Source organism: Syngnathoides biaculeatus, chromosome 9 (genome assembly GCF_019802595.1).
Source record: "Syngnathoides biaculeatus isolate LvHL_M chromosome 9, ASM1980259v1, whole genome shotgun sequence".
Classification (NCBI taxonomy): domain Eukaryota; kingdom Metazoa; phylum Chordata; class Actinopteri; order Syngnathiformes; family Syngnathidae; genus Syngnathoides; species Syngnathoides biaculeatus.
Window position 1 is genome coordinate 18,984,753 of NC_084648.1, and position 23,236 is coordinate 19,007,988.

A 23,236-nucleotide genomic window follows, 5' to 3' on the forward strand; every position below is an offset into this window, starting at 1 on the left:
GCAGCTTTTGTGGACCACAACCGCCACCGTAAAGATTAACTGTTGTTAAACAACAGTTAATTGTACCCTCTGCCATGTGGTGGGAGAGGATTTAATTGTCCTGCCTTTGCTATAAGTTACAGGATTAGGTAGATGAAGAAAGAAAGCAAAATTATTTGTCATAAATTATTTTGGGGGGGCAATTCAGTGTAATCGGATAATGTGCTCACCAGCGGTTGCTCAGCAGGACACAGCTAATCCACACCCAATGTTATTTTTTTTGTTTTTTTGTTTTGGTGACGCTTTCGGTCGGGCACCTCGAAGACGGCGACGCGCAGCGCTTGTTTTGATTCGGATCCAGTTCCGTGCGATCGGGTCCAAAGATCTGAACGTTCTTATTTCACCGGCCTTCGTCGGCGTCCGCTTTGATGCTAATGCATTCATAACACTTCTGCCGACCAGAATGATGAGCTCAGACGCGGTCGCTTGTTTGAATTGACATCATAGCTTCCCACATCTAAGAACGACGCTGCTATGAAATGCCCGCAGGGGTGTATTATAACGGCCTCGAAATTGGTCATCGCCCACCTACGTGGATTCTTTTTTTTTTTTTTTTTTTTTTTTGGGGGGGGAATATGAAGGCCTTACGTTTCAGTGCTGGTTTACGGTTTCTGTTCCGACGGTAGTTTCCCCCTCCCGTGAATGTAAACAAGCGGCAGTTAGTTCGAGCTGGGCCAGTGTTGATTTATCTCCACGAGGCCCCACAGTGTGTATTAGAGCAGCGTGTGAGGCCACTAGCGCGCTACATTGTGGTTTTCGCCTTGGCTGCGCGCTGTGCCGCGGGGGCTGCAGTGTCTTGGGCCCCCTCCATCACCAACACAACTTTTCTCATTAGGGGCTAACCGCACCTGCCCGCGGCCAACTCGGCTCTGCCGTCGTCCCCTCGCGCACATGGAAGCAATCTGCACCCCCTCCCGCCCCCGCCTGCCCGCCCGCCGCTCCCCAGCTCCCCTCAGCTGCTGCAGCGCAACCCCTCGTTCCCCCCCCCCCCTGCTGCTCCCTCCCGCGTTTTCAGTTCTCCCCACCTGCACCGCTCTCGCGCAGATGTAGCCCTGGCACAGAGGGGACATTCAAACCCCGTCCAAATATGTCTGAGCATGCATCGAACACGTAACCCCGTGCCAAAAACTCTTGCCCCTCGTTTTCCCCCTCCTGACGACAGCTTACATCTGCTCTGGAGATCTTGTCATCCTCTACAAATCGCTTATCAAAACGTTAAAAAAAAAAAAAAAAAGATACCTCCACTGGCGGACGGAGCCGTTTAACGACTGCGGCTGATTCTCCGGGCCCGGACGAGAGAGTGACGAGGTTCTGGCGAGCACGTCATCCAAATTCAAGAGTTCCTCTCCGTAGCTTTGTGCAGCTGTTTCGTGTTTGTGGATGAAATTTGGTAGCAATTAAACTCAATCTCATGCGGGAACTCGTCTTGGAACCGAGGAGCAGGTGGACTTTCCGTGTCCTTTCAGGCAAGGTTCCCGGGGCCTCTTTTTGGGGGGGTCTGCTCGCGACTGAATTTCATGTTGATCGGAATGAATGCACGTCTGTTTGCTTCAGTACTTTTAGCTGTCCCGTAACACGAAGAATGCCCGCTTCGTTGCCTTTCTGTGACTCTTCCAGTCTCCCCGTGTATCTCTGGCAAACATCTTGTTTGGTGTCGCCTCGGTCTCATGCTGTTTAAATAGCAATTTTAAACGAAACAGGGGAACTATTGGTCCATTTATGGATCGAGCACCTGTTGTAAATTCCTTGTTAAACAATAGCAAAAATCTGGTTCACGTTCCAACGTTTGGAGAAGGTCAAATATTTGACCTGTAGAGCTAACATTTTAGGCTTATCCTGAAATCTGATCAAAAAGCCCATTACCGTATCCCTTCTTTGAAACCAGAGGAAAAAAAATGCGGTCTGAAGAGCCCTCTGGTGGATAGATGTGAGCGGTGCAGGCTGACGGATGTCGAGAGTACAGCAGGAAGGCCGCCCCCCACCTAAAAAAAAAAAAAAAGCCAGGAACAGAGCACTGAACAGAGTGGAGGGGGGAAAAGAGCAAGGGAGTTAGTTGAAGCTCACTGCACTCCACAGTCACGTCCTGGCTGTCTGGTTGCCAACGGCAACCAGACATGATGTCATAGGCTGTTGGACTTGGACGAGCGAAGGAGGGGGGCAGTGGGGGCGGCCACGGGTCACTTTCCACTGCCAAGGATTACACGGGGAGGGTGATTACATTGGGAGGAAGAGCGTAGGGGGTTAATGGAAGTGCAAGCCAGGAAGGGGGAATCTGCTACAAACGCTCAAGAAACGGGACAAGGAAAGAAGTGTGAGGATTGGACAAATGTTGGGGGGGGGGGGGGGGGCGATTTGCTGCGCTTCCCGGGTCGAGGCCTGTGGAATGCGAGCAGAAGCCAGAGCGAGCCGGCCTGTGCCAAAAGTTCCTCTCGCCCCTGTGCCGTTTAATCAAACCGTTGAGACTTTTTAGCAGTAGTTTGAAACCGGATCCACTTTTCGGCGCAATACGAGAGTTGCCGGCCTGCTATTTATAGCTGTGAACCAACGCAAGTGGTTTTAATGAGGAAAAAGTCCTCTTGAAAACATTACAGTATTACTTTAATAAGTAATGTACAGTAGAGCAGACCCCAGAAAAATCCTCAAAACAGGAATGGTAGAGTGCCACCTTGTGGTCGACAAATTATCACCTGACTTCTTTGCATTCGAGCAGGGATCGAAAACCTTTAAGACTGAGAGAGACATAAATGCCAAATATTTTCAAATGTCATTTCAAAAGAGCCATACAGTATTTTAAAAAGTAAATACAGGTGTATTTACGCATTTATGTAACATAAAGACTTTTAGAGGACGATAACAATATTCTTTTAAATATCATCGTTACGCTGTTGCAAACAAATGATGAGAAAAGTACCGTAATTTCCGGCCTACAGAGAGCACCGGATTATAAGGCTCACCCAGTACATTTGTAAAGGAAATACCATTTGGTACATACATCAGCCGCACCTGTGTAAAAGCCGCAAGTGCACGCATTGAAACACGAGATATTTACAAAGAAAGACGGTACACAGAAAGAGTTTTCAAAGTTTTAATACCTTAGCTTAGCTTAACATCGCAACAACACGGTAGCACGAACAGGATTGGTTAAAAAAAAAATATATATATACCGGCTAAAAAATAAAAAAAACAGCCGCAGGAGCTACACAGTAGCAACACGGTAGCACAGCACTAACAGAGCCAGTTAAAAACAAAATACCTAAGTCACTGAGACTCGGCAGTAGGACAGCAGAAACACACTAGTACAGTGCTAACGCTAGCGTGGCGCCAACGGGGCCGGTTAAAAAAAAAAAAAAAAAAAAAAACATTCCGGTAAAAATCACTGAGGCGCAGCGGAAACACAGTAGTAACATGCTAGCACAGCGCTAACAGGGCCCGTTAAAAAAAAAAAAAAAACATACCGGTAAAAATCATTGAGACACGGCAGAAACACAGCAACACGCGACACAGCGCAAACTCGACCGCAGCGCTAACAGGCCGGTTTAAAAAAAAAAAAAAGAAAAGGATATCTGTAAAAATCACTTCCTCGGCACATATATTCCACCGGTCTCACTCTTACTTTTTCCGCTCGAATGCCCCTTTGCAGCCGTTAGGAAAAAAAAATGTACAAATTAGCCACATAAGCCGCAGAGTTGAAAGCTTGTGGAAAAATTTGCGGCTTATAGGCCGGAAACGACGGTCCTTGAGCTGAAATCTTGCATGATGTCATGTTTAATGGCAATTTTAGAGATAATTGTACGACTGTAGACATCTTTGAAATCGGATATTTTTTTTCCAACCGAATTTCAAATCGTGCGACCAGTCACGGCGTTGATTTTGCGGCTGTTCAGCGGCGTCCAGCCGGGTGTGATTTCGATCGCGCTTCCCGAGCGTCCCGGCGCATGTCTCACGTTCATCGGTTAGCGGCGAGACGATACGTGACTTAATTGTCTTGCCTTTTTCTCCTCCACAGTCCTGGTTCCTCTGACAAGGTCTCGACGAATCAAGAGCTAAAATGGTGTCATGAAAATTGAAAAAAAAAAAGAGAGCAGACTGCTGACACTAAAAAAAAAAAAAGGTTTCTTTATGGCCCACATTGTACAAAGTACGAGTACAGATCCCCCCACATGGCTCCACCCTACGTGCCCCCTCCCCCCCCCTTCCCCATCCAACACAATTTGAACTGGAACGTTCTTCTCCCACCTCCCCACCTCGGAAATGCAGGAGGCCTCACTGACGGAGTGGACAGACTCGGAATGCCAGGCGGAAGACGAGGAACTGTCACACGCTCATCGGGGAAATGTTGGACAGGAAACACAAATATGGCAACCTGGCAATTGACCAATTTTTACATTTGTGTTTTTTTAATTTTTTTTTATTTTCAATCACTTTTATTTTTTTTTCACCATTTTATCATCTCCACCACCAAACTCCACGCATTGGCTCGGGAGGTTAAAAAAAAAAAACAAAAACAAACAAAACGGCAGTCGCTGATGGCGCCTTCTCTTGTCGTGATCTGAAAGATCCTGGGGGCTTCCGCCTTGAAGACCACCAGCACCGCTCGGGTTGAAGACCCCAAAACGCAGCCACATCCCTGCCCCCCCCCCCCCCTCACCCTCCCTCTCGCACCTCATTCGCTCAGCCCTGAAGACCCATTGATTTGTGATTGGCCAATCCCGGTGACGCCATCAGATGGTGTGACGTATATGCACTAAGTGGCTGGTCTCATTTATGATTATTTTTTTTAATTTTATGTACCTGTCCACGTACCAGGGCACCTTTTTTTTTTATTATTATTGCAGGGAGGAGAAGATGCGTTAGCCCGATGAAAGCGTTAGAAAACACTAAAGGCCGCGTGTGCTCTTTCATCCCCTCACCTATGCACTATTAATTCTCATTTGGGATGAACAGAATTGCACACGGATGGCCACGAGGGCGACGAGGGAGGCCGGCCGAGCGCCGCCTGACAGAGATGTGGCTGTGCGTTGAGGTCTCATTTTACCCCTCAAGTGCACCACACACAAAATTTCAGCCATTTTCCCAAAAATAGTCTCACATAGCCACACATCTCCCCCCAAATTAGGGATGGGCAACAAATAGTTTACCGTAATTCCCGGCCTACATAGCCCACCTGATTATAAGACTTGGTACACAGAAAGAGTTTAACGCTAGCGTTAGCGCGTGGCTACCATTAGCACGGTGCTAACGTTAGCGCTGGGCTAGCGTGAAACTCTTTCTGTGTACCAAGGCTTATAACCAGATGCGCTAACGCTAGCGCCGCATCACCGCATAAACTGCAATGTTGAAAGCGTGTGAAAAAAGTCGCGGCTTGTAGGCCGGAAATTACGGTAATCACGTCTCGCAGACGGTAAGGCAAAACGGAATGAAGAGCTTGGCTAGCAACCGCAGATCATCGCGGTAGACACGTTCCATGCGATGTAGAAACACTATTTACAGTAAAAAGCTTTTTTTTTTTTTCCAAACGAGCTCGAAATACTTTTGAACTTATATCACCCTCTAACTTGTTAAAACACACTTTTTCAAGTGTTCCTTAGCTGCTGTTCTCGCCGGCGCACTTCTCCGAATGCGACGCAAAAGCGTGTGTGCGTCGCTCCCGCTTCAAGTTCGCTGTCAAAGTGTCACGTATAACAAAAGAGACGTAAACGTGTGAATGTTCAACCAAACCAAATCATTTATGGCATAATGCTAACATATAATGCTAAAACTACTATGCTACTATGACACAGAGGCGCCAACGTGTACTTTCAAAATCCAGCGGGAGCGAAAACGACGAACAGCAATAGAGCACTAAAGTTTGTTTTAAAAAGTGCAACATAGGAAGCTTAGGTATTGTATATCCATGCCTGGCACAAAAAAATGAACAAATCTGGGAAAAGCAATCAAATGCCCATCCCTCTTCACGATTTATTTTACAGCGAGACGCGCACACATACACACACAGCGTGAGCTTCATATTATTAGCGTTCATTTTAGCTTGTAGGGGTTCTTTTTCTTTGGATCTCCTCTTTTATTGGCAGATTTTTCTTCTTTTTTTTTCTTTTTTTTTTTTTTTGGTTTTGTTCCACTTGGATTGTTTTGCATGTCATAACACTTTTCCGCCGTAGTTCCTATCATAGCACGCTTTGGACCGGGCCCGGATTTCGGTGAGCGGATGTCAACTAAACGGTGAAAACTTCTCGAAATCTCTCGTACACGCACGGACAGCACGGTAACACCAGCTCATCACACACAACCCCCCCCCTGCGTTGCTTCACCCTGTAGTCCAGTCAAAGGAATTACACGCACACACGATAAAGGGAAGCCTTTATATTTGGTTCTCCAAAAACGCCTTCGTCAAGTCTTTTTCACTCATTGAGGATTTGTCTAAATTGACTTTTGTTACACGTAAAAGTTCAGATTAAGAATTTGCATTTTGACACGATCCGACATCAAAAAATAACTGGACTGCCTCACCGTTGGTTCCGTTCTGCAGGATCGGAGGAGACTGAGACGCAGCTGTCGGCCTCCCTAGTAACAGTAGCACTATGTGCTAAAACCTGTACGAAAACTATTAACCGTAAAGACGAAAGTGCCTCTGCATTCCCTTCATGCAATTAATACTCAACTTCAGGTTCTTTTGAGCTCGCGCTCACTGCTAAAAACTTCGACCTCCGCCGAGATTTCCCAGTTGCGCATTGAAGTAAATTCATGAAAAAGAACAAAACGGACAAAAAAAATAAGAGTACAACGAATCTGGATCAGGAAATTGCGCCTGTGAGACCTCTTTATCCTGACAGTCTTAATCAATGATGGGTTGTTTTCACGTGACGTCACCCGTTGTGCTGCCTCGAACGGCGGCCATTTTCGATCCCCGAGCTCCGTGACTCATACATCCGCAATTTAGACGAAATTATGTTTCTAACTGCATTTATTGAAGATGAGACCGACTACGAGGCTACCTGGCATACACGCATCATGGGACTCGGTTTTGTGTCACAAAGGCGCACTATTGTGCCCTTGATCTTTTACTCTATGTGACACAAATCACGACGCAGGAGCACTTAGCTGTATGCTAACACGGAAAACGATATTTTTTTAACATTGAGGCAAACTCCATTTATTCCTTTTTTTTTTCCCAAAAAGTAAGACCTCCATATTAGTTCACCACAAGCAAAGCAAAATATTTATTATTTGTTTAAAATTTGATGACAATGCCAGAAAGACACAAGAATAAACAAATCCAGTATTTCACAAAATTCTCGAATCGTTCAAGTGACTAACAAAAAAACGATCTTAACTGTAATGTTGGCCTTCGGAAAAGAATATCGATTAAGCGTGTTAGCTTAGCTCGGCGACACGATCAGCGCGATAGCAGCGTCGGGCAATCGTCCACAAAGCAGAGTCTCCGTGAAGCACAGAGCCGCATATCATCCAAAGTCTTTCGTCGGAAGCGTTAGACCACGTCCCCGTTTACGGAGTAGTACTTGTGTACCGGATCGCAAGGTTTTGAAGAGCGCGGCGACTAGCCACTCTGGAAAAAGCTTCAGCGAATTGGCGAGAGTATTCGGAAAAAAAGTCAGAAGAAAACTCTTTGATTTTTAGCAAATCCTCTCTCCCATACTTGAGTCCCGAGACGCCCGTGAAACACAAAAACACAAACAGTAATGGGGAGAGCATTCCGGAGACTTCCACACTGCTAGGCGTTAGCTAGAGAGGCTAAATGGCGGCGCGCGGTGGTGTGTGGCTAATTCAGCAAAAAACGTGACGTCGGTGAAAACAACCCATACAAAAAAACAACAACAAAAAATGGATGGATCGGGAAACGCTGCCTGGGAAAATCATTAACGCGACTGCAAACGTGATTTTGTAAAGACAGAGAGTGACAGATCTTATACATATCGTGTATATTTATGGTATATGCTCTTTTTTGTTTGTTTTTTTTTTTACATTATGCTATGCGAGCCGGTGGGCAGTCTAGTTATTTTCTGAAGCCTCCCTCCCCCCAGGAAGCCCTCTGGGTGACACCGCCGCAATCGACCCCAAAAAAAAACCCCCAAACGGCACCACACACACGTGCAGCAGCGCAGCGTTTGAATACCTTCGATGAACGTGTCAACACATTTTTTGACTGTAGGAAGAAGAAGAAAAAAAAAGTGTTTTTTTTTTTTTTTTTTTGATGGAAAGTATTATTATTGAGAACTATGTGTCGATTGAGCCACGTGCAATGCATTGGGTAGATCATTGTGTTTGTCTGTTAGAGATTTTTAAGAAAGCTATGAGAAAAGAGAAAAAAAATGTATTTGTCTCAAGTCCATAAGCTCCAGGACTCTAAACTTAGAGGGCCATGAGTTAAAAAAAAAAAAAAAAACAAGCAAAAAAATACTAGTCTTTGTAAGTTGGGGGTATTGTTTTTATTTCCTTTGTCTTTTATTTTTTAATGTTTCTGTGTAATCATTTGTTTATATAAAAAAATGTGAGAGGGCTGAAGGAAAACAAATCTACACAATTTCTTTATTATCAAGTAAAAAAAAAAAACGGTGCTCCTTAAACAATTCCATTCATAAAGATTAGAAAAGAATGGTAATGAACAAAATATAGCATTGCTCTTCTCTCTTTCGCTCTCCCCCCCCCCCCCTTCACTATATATATATTCTTCTATTGAGTGTGTGGAGGGAGGAGTGGGGGGGGGTGTTCCTGACCCTTAAATGATAATTGACTGTCGGGAAAGCCAGGCAACCTTTTTACCCGAGCGCTGCCTCAAACTCACCAGCAGAAAAAAAAAAAAACCCAAAATATTGGCCTAAATATGTTTTTCAGAAAAAAAAAATAAATATAAAAAAAACCAAAAGACGTCCTCCCGTGATGGCTTTTTTTCCTGCGACGGCTAAAAGTATTACGCGCCCGAACGGGCGCAGCGATCCGTTTTCTCCACGGGCGGCAATGCCAGCCTCTCTCCCCGATGCCCCCCGCCCGCCCCCAATCCCCCCTGCCGCCCCCCCCTGCCTCCACTTGCCTCTGTAAATGACTCTTGTAGTGCTTGTGCTGTAGTGTATAGTTTCCCAGCAGTTAAAGGTTGTCCCTTAAAAGTGCCTTTTGTTCACAGACTCCATTTTGTAATCCAATATTTTTTTTTGTTGTTGTTTTTGTTTTTAGTTTTGTGAGCTGGTGCCGCGCTTGTGCACAACTTTGAAAACGACCCATTATTGTTCCTCCCTTTCTCTTCCCTTACATCTATATGCTGAAATCCGCATACGGACGTAAAAGGTGTGAATTAGTTCTTTCTTGATAAATGATGGCAAAAAAAAATGACGAAAAAAAAAAAGAAGAGTATCATTGTTCTGTTGTGGCTTTCTTTCTTTCTTTCCTTCCTTCCTTTCTTCCCCTCCTTGTCTCCGCTGTCTTCTTTTCTCTTGGACACTCGAGTAATATGTAACTGTGTGTCTTGTCACTCTCGCTCACTGGCTCGCTCTCTCCTGCTGAAGGGTGGGACAAAAAAAAAAGAAAGAAAAATATTTCTGGGAAGCATTTTTTTTTTTTTTTTTTTTGTCTGAGCAGAATGCAGTTCGCTCATGTTATTCTTGTCTGTACGCTTCACATTGTATCGCATACCCATCGGTTCCGCTTCTCCATTCAACGGCAAATGTACGTGAACAAATGACGCTGACGGGCTTTTTGGGGGTGTCCTTTTGGGTGGGTTTTTCGTTTTTTTTTTTTTTTTACGGAGGGGTGAGCGGGTTCGGGGCGAGTTTCTGGGGACGCGGCGAGTGGAATTCACTGCTTGGGGGATGTCGGGAAAGGGGCTGCTCGAATTAGGATAAGAGCTTGCTCTTTTGTTTTTGGTTATTTATTGTTTGGCTTTGTTTGACTTCCCCCTTTTCGTTTCATGATCATTTGGATTATTACTTTATTTTTTTTGTTTTAATTTGCTATCAGGGTATGCTGTGTTTTAAAGCTCTTTAAGGACAGGAAGCCTTGGACTTCAAATGAAAGCTACAAGCACCTTATTGCCGGACTTATCCTGCATGAGGTTGAAGGGAAGGGGGCGGGGTTTGAATCTTCCCAAGAATTTTTTTCCCCCCCAAAAAGATGAATCTCAGCTAAGTATTATCGTTAATGCCCGGTTTTACGCTGTAAAACTCTCAGCAGTATTAACTACTTACAACGCGCCGGCCGGCTGTGCGAGAGGTCATCGCGAGCGTGACCTCTCGGGCGGTGGGGAGGAACGGGGGGGGGTCTCCCATTATTTGTCCCCTTCTGTCTCACCTCATGCTGGACAGCTCCAGGTCTGTGTTCTCTCGTTTAGTTTGTTTTCTTAAGCGTGTATGGTTACTGGCGTGCGCGGCAGCAGCCCCCTCGCCCCCTGCCCCCGTCCCAGCTCCTCTGCGCCTCTGTCTACACACCACTTCTTTGTGAGAACACCCCCAGAGCTCAAGGTGAAATGCATGTGTTAATTACAGTTTCTTTTTCCAAAAGAAGAAAAATGCAGTTTGAGAAGAGCAGCACCTGATTGAATAAAAAAGGTTGTTCTTGACTGTACCGCCCCGCTGTCATGTGTCTTTGTGTCTAGTACAGCAGTATGCTAACCGCTAACACACTTTATCCATGGAACAAGTTGGATGGTCACCAGACTTTTGGAAACCGAATCCTACTTCTTGGTTACTGAATAATGACTAATGAGCTACCAAGTTTGGCAGTAGTGAACACTGTTTTCCAGAAGAAGGAGGAACATGTAAGGACCTACAAGAGCGGCGGTAGAACCACGCAGGTGGATTACATTCCGTGCAGGCGATGTGATCGGAAGGAGGTTACTGACTGCAAAGTAGTCGGAGAGGGGAGTGTAGCTCGACAACACAGGATCGTGGTGGGTAGGAAAATGAAGAAGACAAAGGTAGAACTGAAAACTCGGTGGTGGAAGATGAGAAAGGGGGGAAAAAAAGCCTTCTGGAAAGAGGTGAGACAGGCTCTCAATGGACAGGAGGAACTCCCGGAAGACTGGACTACTACAGCCAAGGTGATCAGAGAGACACGCAGGAGAGTACTTGGTGTGTCTTCTGGTAGGAAAAGGGGAGAAGGAGATCTGGTGGTGGAACCCCAAAATACAGGAAATCATACAAGGAAAGAGACCAGGAACTGGTAATGATTAGCAAGGGGGAAGTTCGAAAGGAACTACAAAGGATGAAAAATGAAAAGGTAGTTGGTCACGATGACATACCGGTGGAGGTATGGAAGCACTGTGGAGAGGTGGCTGTGGAGTTTTTGACCAACTTATTCAACAGAATACTAGTGGAAGAGAAGATGTCTGAAGAATGGAGGCAAAGTGTGCTAGTTCCCATTTTAGACAACAAAGGGGCAGAGCTGTGGCAACTATAGAGGAATAAAGTTAATGAGCCACACAATGAAGTTATGGGAAAGAGTAGTGGAGGGAAGACTCAGGTCAGAAGTCAGTATTTGCGAGCAACAGTACGGTTTCATGCCTAGAAAGAGTACCACAGATGCATTATTTGGCTTGAGGATGCTCGTGGAAACATACAGAGAAGGTCAGGAGCAGCTACATTGTGTCTTTGTAGACCTAGAGAAACCCCATGACAGAGTACCAAGAGAGCAACTGTGGTACTGCATGCGCAAGTCTGGTGTGGCGGAGAAATATGCGAGACTAGTACAGGAAATGTATGAGGGCAGCAGAACAGCGATGAGGTGTGCCGCAGGTGTGACAGAAGAATTTAAGGTGGAGGTGGGACTGCATCAGGGATCCGCACTGAGCCCCTTCCTGTTTGCGGTAGTAATGGATAGGCTGACAGACGAGGTTAGACTGGAATCCCTTTGGACTATGATGTTCGCAGATGATACTGTGATCTGCAGTGAAAGCGGGGAACTGGCGGAGGAACAATTAGAAAGATGGAGGGACGCACTGGAAAGGAGAGGAATGAAGATTAGCCGAAGTCAAGCAGAATATATGTGTGTGAATGAGATGGGTGGAGGGCGAAGAGTGAGGCTTCAGGGAGAAGAGATGGCGAGGGTGGACGACTTCAAATACTTGGTGTCAACAATACGGAGCAATGGAGAGTGCGGTAAGGAAGTGGACAAACGGGTCCAAGCGGGGTGGAACGGCCGGCAGAAGGTGTCTGGTGTGTTATGTGACAGAAGAGTCTCCGCTCGGATGAAGGGCAAAGTTTATAAAACAGCGGTGAGGCCGGCCACGATGTACGGATTATAGACGGTGGCGCTGAAGAAACAACAGAAAGCAGAACTGGAGGTGGCAGAATTGATGATGTTGAAGTTCTCGCTCGGAGTGAGCAGGTTGGGTCGGATTAGAAATGAGCTCATTAGACGGACAGCCAAAGTTGGATGTTTTGGAGACGAGGTTAGAGAGAGAGCAGACTTCGATGGTTCGGACGTGTCCAGAGGCGAGAGAGAGAGTGAGTATATTGGTCGAAGGTTGCTGACGATGGAGCTGCCAGGCAAACGAGCGAGAGGAAGACCAAAGAAAAGGTGGATGGATGTTGTGAGGGAGGACATGAGGACAGTGGGTGTTCGAGAAGAAGATTCACGAGACAGGCTCGGATGGAAAAAGATGACGCGCTCTGGCGACCCCTAACGGGACAAGCCGAAAGGAAAAGAAGAAAGATGTTAATTCATTACAATAATGATATAACAAGGTAGGAATGTGATACATAATGTGCAACACTTCATTCCTGCAAATCTGTGCTAGTGTAGACCTTTTCAAATGCTCACCCCAAGGAAATCACAATGTCCAATCACTGGTGAGCTCTTTTTAGAACAGCCACTCGGACTAGTCTTGGGTTCCTTGGGGGTTTACAGGATGCCCTCGGGTGCCATGTTGGTGAGTGTGGGATGGTATCAGAAATTGTTGGTGGCATTTCAACTGCTTTGTACAAGCTTCACATAATGTGGAGCGTTGACGCACTCTGAACTGTTCTAAATGAAGAAGGCTCTGCATCTTGCACATCTGTTCCTATAAACTAAATGTCCCTTGTTTTGTTTTTGTTTTGTTCTGGACAGTTTGTTTGTTCTGAATGTAGTCCCAGGGCGGCACCGACTGCCGGAGACAAATTCCTTGTGTGTTGTTACATACTTGGCAATTAAAGCTGATTATGATTCTGATATGGTTGCACACCATTACCCTAAAACCACAACGAGAACTGTGATTCTTTTATAATTAAGAATATTTGTAACCTATTTTGAAAAAAAAAATAAAAATACTTCGTGCCTGTGTGGGTTTTCTCCGGGCACTCCGGTTTCCTCCCAATCCCAGAAACATGCATTAACTGGATACTCAAAATTGCCCCTTAGATGTGATTGTGAGTGCGACGGTTGTCTATCTTCATGTGAACTGCGATTGGCTGGCAAACAGTTCAGGGTGTACCCCGCCTCCTGCCCGTTGGAAGCTGGGATAGGCTCCAGCACCTCCCGCGACCCTTGTGAGGAGAAGTGGCACAGAAAATGGATCGATGGATTGCCTTTAAACAATGCCCCCACCAAAGTGGCCACCACGTAGACATGTAGTTTAGCTGAGCCGATATGGCTGAACGTGTTTAGTTCTATTCTTATCTGTGGTCTGGCCGCCCAAGTTACCTTCAAGGACCCACCAAATTCGTTGTTATAACTGTTCATATACAACTTCAGAGAATGTACCATGTACGATACATATTTTTAATTTAGTAATTTACGTTTCCAATAAGAGTATGAAAAACTTTTAAACGGCAAAAGAATGGTGCATTTTGAGTCGTGACGAGTTGCGCCTTCTCTTGCGGAAGTAGCCAAAAACTCTCGGGCGACTCTTCCGGTCTACATTTTGTAAACACAAGTATTTGGGACACGAAAATAACTCGTTCGTACACTTCAAATTAGTGTCGCTAGCTGGCTTTTGTGCTCCTCGGAAAACCGCGGGGAGATCTTATTTCGTGACGTGACGTCGAATTTTGGCCACATTTTAGTTTGGGAAGACACCGAAGAAGACCTGTGAAAACAAGCTAGCGGTGTCGTCGTCGAGTGCCTGCGAGTGTGTCGCTCATGCAGCTCTCACTTCAATGGGGAACTGCCTGTTTTCCCAAGGAGCGGATGATCTGTCTCTGCTGAACGAGTCCGAGGGTGGAAGCCTGCCGGGAGAGCCGCCGCCGCCGCCGTACCAGGTGACCCGAGCCGGTCTCGCACAAGACCTGGCGACGTACATTTTCGGGCTACGCGGTAGCCGTCGGGAGTTGGCCGCGACTGGAGCGTCATCGCTCAACCGCGAACTCATTGAACTCACAATATTTACACTTTGGTGCTCGTTAAACTAGGCACAGAATCTCCTGCATGGCATTTTTGCTTCCTATGATGCTTACGTTTGATTGTCTCCTTCAGATTAGTCTTGGTTTAATGCTCAGTAGGACAAATTACTTTTAGAAGTACGACTAAGATAATAATAATAATAATAATCCCTTGCGAATGTCAGTCAGACTTTAACATTATTCTCTTGTTAAATTTTAATACGCCCCGGTTCCACCTCCCCATCCTGTGCAACGTTGTGTTTAAAGCTAGGGACAGCACTTTATACATGTTGCTTTTGCAGATGCTTGCACAAGACATTTGCTGAAATGACCCACACATGCACGGCTGTGGTTTGGTTTATTGGGGTGCCATCAAACATTGCCAACTGTGATGCCAACGAAGGCGTTTGAGACTCTTGTGATAAAGGGCTGTACAATTAAATTTGGCAAGTGCGGAGATGAATGGAATCATAGGTCATATGGCTCGACCCGAGTTTGCCATTAGAGTTTTCAGAAGCTACAAAACTGCATTGTAGTTCGTCCCTCAAAATAACTTTGACATTTCAAAAATGTTTCCGCAAATGAAAAGTTCTCCCTTGTTCTCATTTTGCCTGCTAGAACTATTTTGCGCGTGCTGGTTTGCATGTGTTCTTTCGAGATGCAAAAACAGCCATCGCAGTTAGTCTCAGGTTTAGAGAAAGTACTTTGCATGTACTGGAAAAATTTATTTGCGCAGCGTCACAAAAGCCACAAAATGAAATGTGTGGAAGTTTTGGCTTGCTCAAACCCGGTTAGTGGAACAGGCCCATGGCGTGTTACAACACAGAATATCTATTGTAGTGCCAAGACTGACCTGTGTGAGGCAGCATAGTGCCCAATGACACCCAGACTGACAGAAAGTAGAAGAAACTAAGCTACCGTCGCTTCGGCTAATCATCTGAGAATCAAATATTTGCTGACTTGAGATTGCAAGGGAGTATAAAATGCTCCGCCCAAAAAAATGGTAAAAGTTGCGTACCGAAGACCACCTTGTACAAAGCGTGTCCAGTAGGCCGACTTGAGTTCTCGGCTTTCCAGGAGCGCCCGCAGCCTGTTCCCGTGTACCACCCCACGCCCGGAGAGAGTCGCCTGGCCAGCCAGCTGAGCGAGGAGGAGCAGGTCCGCATCGCCCAGCGCATCGGCCTCATCCACCACCTGCCCAGGGGCATCTTTGATCCGGGCTCCGACCCCGCCGACCGCAAAGTCAAAGAGTGAGTCGGGAATATTGTGCGTTTGACTTTTGGGTGGGGATTTGGCAAGAGTTTTGCGGCCCCGTGCCATCCAAATGGACGACATATTTATCATCCAAATGTAAAATCCCATTCGTTGTCTGGATAGTACTTGTCGTTCACCGATCACTAGATCAGTGATTTTCAACCTTTATGGAATTAAGGCGCATATCTTACATTGAAATAATCAGACCAGACACTTGAAAATATGTCACAAAAGTGTTAACACAAGTTAATTATATATTTCTACCACCTAATAGAGCGTCCCTGTTTTAATACGCCGCTGTGGTGTAGGTACAGTGGAGAAAATAAGTATTTGAACACCCTGCTATATTGCAAGTTCTCCCACTTAGAAATCATGGAGGGGTCTGAAATTTTCATGGTAGGTGCATGTCCACTGTGATAGAATCTAAAGAAAAATCCAGAAATCACAATGTATGATTTTTTTTTTTTTTAATGATTTATTTGTGTGATACAGCTGCAAATAACTATTTGAACACCTGTCTATCAGCTAGAATTCTGACCTTCAAAGACCTGTTAGTCCGCCTTTAAAAGTCCACCTCCTAACATCCCCAAGACCCCAAATTTTACAACTCCACACGGCTGGAAAGGACTACGGAGCAGCTTGGTGAAAAAAGGTCCACTGATGGAGCAATCATTAGAAAATGGAAGAAGCTAAAGATGACGGTCAATCTCAATCGGCGTGGAGCCCCATGCAAGACATCACCTCGCGGGGTCTCAATGATCCTTCGAAAGGTGAGGAATCAGCCCAGGACTACACGACAGGACTTGGTCAAAGACCTGACAAGAACTGCGACCATCGTGTCCACGGTGACTGTAGGTAAAACACAAAGACGTCATGGCACGAAAGGTTCCCCTGCTTAAACCGGCACATGTCAAGGCCTGTCTTAAGTTTGCCAATGACCAATAAGATGACACAGAGGAGTCATGGGAGAAGGTTATGTGGTCAGATGAGACCAAAACGGAACTTTTTGGTCATAATTCCACTCACCGTGTTTGGAGGAAGACGAAGGATGAGTTCCGTCCCAAGAACACCATCCCTACTGTGAAGCATGAGAGTGGTAGCATCTTGCTTTGGGGGTGTTTTTCTGCACATGGGACAGGACGACTCTTTCCCTCAGTCAGAGCATTGAAGATGGGTTGTGGCTCGGTCTTTCAACATGACAATGAGCCGAAGTACACGACCAGAAAAACCAAGGAGCGGCTCCGTAAGAAGCATATCAAGGTTCTGGCCAGTCTCCAGACCTAAACCCAATAGAAAATCTTTGGAGGGAGCTGAAACCCCGCGTTTCTCAGCGACAGCCCAGAAACCCGTCTGATCGAGAGAAGAAGATCTGTGTGGAGGAGTGGGCCAAAATCCCTCCTGCAGTGTGTGCAAACCTGGTGAACAACTACAGGAAACCTTTGACCTCTGTAATTGAAAACAAAGGCTACTGTACGAAATATTAACATTGTTTTTTTTCAGGTGTTCAAATGCTTATTTGCAGCTGTATCACACGAATAATTTGTGAAAAAAAAACAATCATACATTGTGATTTCTGGATTTTTTTTTTTTTTTTTTTTTGAAAATTTCAGACCCCTCCATGATTTCTCAGGAGAAGAACTTGCAATATAGCAGGGTGTTCAAATACTTATTTCTGTCATCAATGGATTGACAGTACATACTGCCATAAATTACTGGCGATTATGACAATACATCATGATGAAATAACATGATTTGATATGAATATTTAGTTTTTAAATTAACCTTTTTAAAGATGTTAGTCTCAGTCTGTGAAGTGTCAATAAATTATGACGATAATATTAGGTAACAACTACATACTCGGGTATAACAACTTAGTAAATTATTTTCGGGTCTTGAGATTCCATCCCTAATCAAACCCACAACTTTATTATATCTGCGGGCATGACTGGTGGACCACACCTGTAATTTTATATCTGCGGGCATGACTGAGCACACCCGTCCATTTTTTCAAATGTGAGTGACTGCCGTCCGTGTCCGTCGCAGGTGTGTGATCTGCATGATGGACTTTGAGTACGGCGACCCCGTCCGGTTCCTGCCGTGCCTGCACATCTACCACACGGACTGCATCGACGCCTGGCTCATGCGCTCCTTCACCTGCCCGTCCTGCATGGAGCCCGTGGACGCGGCGCTGCTCGCCACCTACGAGGCCAACTGAGCTCCCCCCCCTCTCCCCCCTCTCACCCCCCAGGCCTACAAATAACTGCACCTTGATAGCCCAAACTGTCCTCGCTGCTGGACGCAGGTAGCCCAAGGCCGTGTGGCGTCGTGCGCGTGTTCCCGAATTGCGTACGTGTGTTGAAACTGTACATTACAGTAATAGCTTGGATCTGATAGGTTGGTAAACTGTTTTTTTTTTTTTTTTTTTTTTCATTTTTTAAAAAAATTTCACAGCAAAACCGTGTGCCAAATTGAACTAGATGGAAAAAAAAATACATAATACACACGTAGCACCAAATTTCTTGTTTTTCTTTAAACTTTTACATAGCCTCAAATCTATATTTATATTTTAAGTTGAGTTTTTATGGCACTTGGGTGTCACAAATGTCACTTTGTGATGTGCAATATGTATTATCAACCGCTAGAAAGCAGGTGCAATAGACCTGAATCGAGATTAATTCATTCATTCATTCATTCATTCATGAATTCATGAGTTAATGTGACAAAATATGATTGGGATCACTTATGAAACGAGTGACTTTGTCAAGAGCACAATAAAATCCTTTGGCACCATTTCACCTTTAGAATATATGAAGGAATATTCGGACCACTGAGAAATGTTTTTTTTATGACCCCAATATGATACTTATAATAACTTATTTTCACAACATTGAAAGTTTTTTTTCTGTTTAACAAATGAAAAAAATATTTCAACTTTAGTCTCTTCAGTGTGTCTAATACTTCTTTATGTAGAGATAATTCTGAGAGATTGGTTTATTTTGGAAATGTTTAACTTTAGTTTTATTGACTATAAATCTCGTGTAGTTTTCTTATGGAGGGCTATGAGTGTTAGAAGTGTAATTTTTTTTTTTTGTGATGATATTTGCCAGTTTAGTTGCTGGCCTCGATGCTTTTTTTTTTTTTTTTTTTTTGGTTTGCTCGTCACCAGCAGCAGAGTTGAATGTACCGGTGGGCGCGTAGCGAGTGACGTGTTTTGGTTTGGCCCGGCTGCGGCGCCTTGTGAGAGTGAAGGAAGTGCAGAATCTTGTGAAGTACAATCACGTCGACTGCGTTCTCCCGCGTCGTGTCAGTCGGTCCGCTAGGGAGAGCCACACACCAGCACTCTTCTTCTCTTTTCTGTAACGCTTTCTTTTTCCGCCGCTGCCGCTGCTCACTCATCCGTTTTAATTTATATGTGCAATCCACAAATGTGTAGGAAAGGTGATTTAACCGTCATTAAAGATGATAATACATTTCGTTGATATTTTTTTGTCGATTTCATTGACATCTACGGTGCAGCACGTCGCGGTAGTGGTCAGCGCATTGGTCTCGCGGTTCAGAAGTCCTCAGTTGGAGCCTTTGACTCCAGGCTTCCTCTTTCGAGTTCTCTTACGCTGATTTCCTCCCACATTCCGAAAACATGCGCATTAGGCTCATTGAAGATGAAACTTTGTACTTTAGTTGCTTGAGCAACTTTTCACACTTCCCTATTAATAACGATTTCCCAACAAAAGCAGCTAAAAGATTTGGTTCAGGTGGAAACTCAAATACTAAAACGTACACATTCCCCCCCTAAACGAACTCTTCCCGTTGTGTTCACAGATCATTTTACTAAATTGACAAATATTCCTTTTTTTTTGGTCTTGTTTTTGCAGTGTGTCAAATTTAGAAACGTGACAGAAACACTAAAACGGGCATTTTCACTCACAAAATTATTTTGTTACACAGTGAGGAAAAAAACAGTTTGCCTGACCATAAAAGTAACGTCAGTTGCAAAATGTACTTGATACATTTGTACAGTACAGTGATGCCTCGGTTCTCGACCACTATCCGTTCGAGAAAACGGTTCGAAAAGTAAATTGTTCGAAAACCGAATTGACGTTTCCCATTACAATGAATGGAAAAAGAAATAATGCGTTCCAAGCCTAACAAATTGGGCTATTTAAAGCATTCTTTTAGATTTTCCTGCTAATAAACTGCATAGTGAAAATACATGTATATCTTAAATACTTAATGTAATAAAATAATTTAAGCAATATATTTATTTTTTTCCTTAAAATGTATGCTTTAATAAAAGTACGCTAGTCTGGGAGTGCGCAATGTGTTATTTCTGGGTTTTGTTGGGGGCGTTCAACAACCGATTTTCGTACGAAAACAAAAAATGAAAAAAAATTGTGAAATTTTCGTTTCGACGGGGACGTTTGACGTTCTGCAACCAGTTAAAACCAAATGAATATGTGCAATTAAACTTGTTTCTTTTTTAATGATGGCCAATCAGTATCAGTAATGCCACCTTGTAATTTATGTAATTACGCAATGATACCACACAATTGCAACGTCATTTAGCGTTTTGAAGTTGCGCGTTGCAACATCCGCAGAAGATGACTTGGCAACGCTGTGAAATAGTCGCAGTTGTTCAAAGGTGTGAAAGTGTTGCATGAATGCTTGGTTCTCACTCAGCTAGGATCGGCTCCAGCTCACCCGAAGACCGAAGTAGGGCAGCCGTCCAGCCATTTTCTGAAACGCTTTTCCTCACAGAACGCTTCAAACGATACGCGATTGTGTGATGAGCATAAACCATAATCCAAGTGTTAAAAATAAGAAGTCGGATCGACGACGATTGACAGGGTTCAAGATTTCAATTACATTTGGTGGATATGTGCAAAAACGTGATGTCGATCAGCTGGGACTTAACTGTCTGTAGAGTGCAGCCCACATGGCAAAAACCAAAACCACAAATGAAAAATGACATTCACAAGAAAACAGAAGTGACATTTTAATAAAACAATCACCAGTTACATGTGAAAATGTGTTTCTTACAGTCAAATCATACAATTACACCTTATTATTAAACAGTATATACAATGGCACAACATACAGTACATTAGCAAGAATACAAAGGAACTGAAGCTGAACTGAATCTGGGAGTGGTCTCAGTTCAGTTCCAAAACTTAAACTTGTGCAATGTAAACGAAAAAAGTACTCCAAATTAAAGCCTAAGACCTGAAGTACACAAGCAATCAAAATCAGTTTGGAAACAAGTTCTGTCCTTAGCAAAAAGACGCTGATAGATTGCGGTCTGAGTCTACTTTCTGGTCCAGTTCTTAAACGTGGTCCCTCCTACTCATATAAACAAACTCAGCAATTTGTCTCCATTTTTCCAGGCCTATCTGAACAAATACACAAACTCAGTCCACTTCTGGAATTGAGCGCCGTTGTGTTCACATCACGTCTTTTGAGCAGTGGAATGTCAACACTTCAGAACCTTTCCAGTCATGGGACAAAACTGGACAGTATTTACGCTCAACCATTTTTAACCGAAAGCGGATTAAAGCGGTGTTGTTTTTGTAAGCCTGAACATGCCAACCTTGAAAAACTGCCTTGTTAATGTTGCAATGTATATTCAGCAAAATATAAAATGTCTGGGTAGGGATGTCCCCAAATGCATTTTTTGCAGGTCGTTTTCATGAAATCCTCGTCACGTACTGCGGCTGCAACCGGGTCGGCTCACGGTACGTGCACACGAGTCTACGATACGCAGATTCCCACCGTGACGACAGCCAGAAACAGTCCGAGGAGCATCCGCAGGAGTGGAACGCCCATCGCGGTGCTTTGCAGAGCATTCACGCGTTTCACGTCTTTGGAGTCAAGCTGGTCTTCCGTCACCGTCAGCATCTTCTGCACGTCTTCAAAGACCTGAAGCACAATCCAAACAACGTCCATGAGTTGTACGTTGACCCAAGACCAGTATGTGGAATCTGGATGTCCAAGTCATAAGAAATACTTCCAAGTCAAGTCTTAACCTCGCAGTTTCAGGCAAATCCCAAGTTACTGCAAACGAGTCAAGTCACTCCCCGAATATCAATCTGGCTTCCGTCACAATAAGCGAGTTCTGAATTTGGTGACGGAGGTACCAAACGGACCCAAGTGAAGTCGTGTGAGTGGAGCCGCCACCTCCGGATTGGAGTAACAATCTCCTACCTGGATGTTAAGCTCGAAGGCTCTGACGGCCTCCTCCAGGACGCCCTCCCTCTGCGCCTCGCTCAGCTCCAGGACGTTCATGCGGCTGCGGTAGAGCTGCTTGAAGAGGTTTGGGCTGGACACGCCGGGAAAGGCGAAGAAGGACAGACCCTCGCCGCTCTTCAGGCCCATGGACTTCTGGGCGATGCGGCCCAGGACCTGGCCGCCGGACAGGTCGCCGAGGTAGCGGGTGTAAGCGTGGGCAACCAGGAGCTCTGGGCGCTCCTTCCCAATCTGAATGCCAGACGTCAAGGATGAGCGTGATCGTAATCATCTCTTGGGAGTTCAACGCGCGATCGTCAGCGTGAAACTGACCTCTCGGAGTCTGTCGCAGTATCTCCTCGTGGCCGCGGGTACCACGATCGTATCCCTCCAGTCCGGACCGCAGAAGTACTCCAGGTCATTCTCGATGGACTCCAGCCTGGCCAGCTCAGACGGGAAGTAAATGGGCTCGACGGCGGGGTGGGCGCTGTTCCTGTCCAGCTCCTCCTCCAAGGTCTGGTAGATCTCACGGAGGGAGCTGAGCAGAAGCTGAGGAACCAGGACCAGAGACGGTGATGAGAAGAGGTTTACTTCGTAGGACCGACGAGGCGAGGGTGACGTTACCTTAAACTGCGGCTTGGTGACTTGTCCCTTCTGGAAGCTCAGCATTAACTCTGTGTTCTCCGCCCTCATGTGGCTCTCCATGGTGACCTTTTTGATTTGTTCCGACAAATCCCTGCGAGGGCGCAATTACGTTCATTACCGTCAGGGAAAATCCACAGGGCGACATCGCAGCGGCACTTTTGAGTCTTGTTTTCCAGAATATTCTTGACATCTGTTGCAACGTTGTAATGGAAAGGAATTTGCTTTGTTCGAGTTCAGTTGCCTTCCATCAGTAACATTTTTCAAAGCAAAACTTCTTTCATTTGAAGATAAAAGTGAAGGCAGCGAGACCCCCAAACAAGCGTCAAGTCTTTTGTGAAAGGAAAACTCGAGACTTTTTTGGGGCCACATAAACGGAATATTGTCAGGAAAGTCACCGTCGCGACTGATACATCTTTGACTGTAAAGTCAGTCATAATGTGTACTCCGCGTAAAAAGCAAAACATACAAGACGGGAAGTAAAATACAGACATGTAACAAGCCAGTTCTTACTGTTCCGCTCTTTCCACCTTCGTCTCCATCGTCTTGCTCTCGTCCCCGCTCGGGCTGCAGTTCTGTCAGAGCGTCTGGCTTTTGCTGTGATCTTTGTCCGCCGTGCCATGATCCTGCTGCGCTTTTATACACTCCTCTCCCCTCCCACCGGAGGAACGAAAACAGGAAGACGGCTCGGCGCGCGCCGCGCTGTGGCCTGTGTGAGGCTTAACGTGATGCAGCAATTCGGGAGGGAGGAGAGTTGGAAAACCAGCAAGGAGGAGGGC

General features: G+C 45.3%; 3 protein-coding genes across 7 annotated transcripts in view; 2 read left to right on the plus strand and 1 right to left on the minus strand.

Annotated features, from left to right (window-relative positions):
- Positions 1-10,608, plus strand: part of LOC133505614 (nuclear factor 1 X-type-like) — a 213,783-nt gene extending 203,175 nt beyond the window's left edge. For all 5 annotated transcript variants that reach the window (XM_061828813.1, XM_061828817.1, XM_061828811.1 and 2 more), the window contains one exon: positions 4,046-10,608. In XM_061828813.1, coding sequence (XP_061684797.1) covers positions 4,046-4,060 — 15 coding nt within the window. In that variant the 3' untranslated portion in view covers positions 4,061-10,608. The remainder of the gene's footprint in view (positions 1-4,045) is intronic.
- A 2,942-nt stretch (positions 10,609-13,550) lies between these two features.
- rnf11a (ring finger protein 11a) lies at positions 13,551-19,077 on the plus strand. The gene is made up of 3 exons (XM_061828916.1): positions 13,551-14,222; positions 15,420-15,592; positions 17,640-19,077. The coding sequence occupies exons 1-3, from the start codon at positions 14,121-14,123 to the stop codon at positions 17,809-17,811; spliced, it is 447 nt and encodes a 148-aa protein (XP_061684900.1). The 5' UTR covers positions 13,551-14,120; the 3' UTR covers positions 17,812-19,077.
- A 1,499-nt stretch (positions 19,078-20,576) lies between these two features.
- On the minus strand, positions 20,577-23,143 carry LOC133505655 (heme oxygenase-like). The gene is made up of 5 exons (XM_061828915.1): positions 22,971-23,143; positions 22,440-22,551; positions 22,149-22,364; positions 21,795-22,067; positions 20,577-21,509 (listed from the first exon to the last, which is right to left on the minus strand). Exons 1-5 carry the CDS (start codon positions 22,997-22,999, stop codon positions 21,342-21,344), a joined length of 798 nt encoding a protein of 265 aa, XP_061684899.1. The 5' UTR covers positions 23,000-23,143; the 3' UTR covers positions 20,577-21,341.
- Positions 23,144-23,236: the final 93 nt, after the last annotated feature.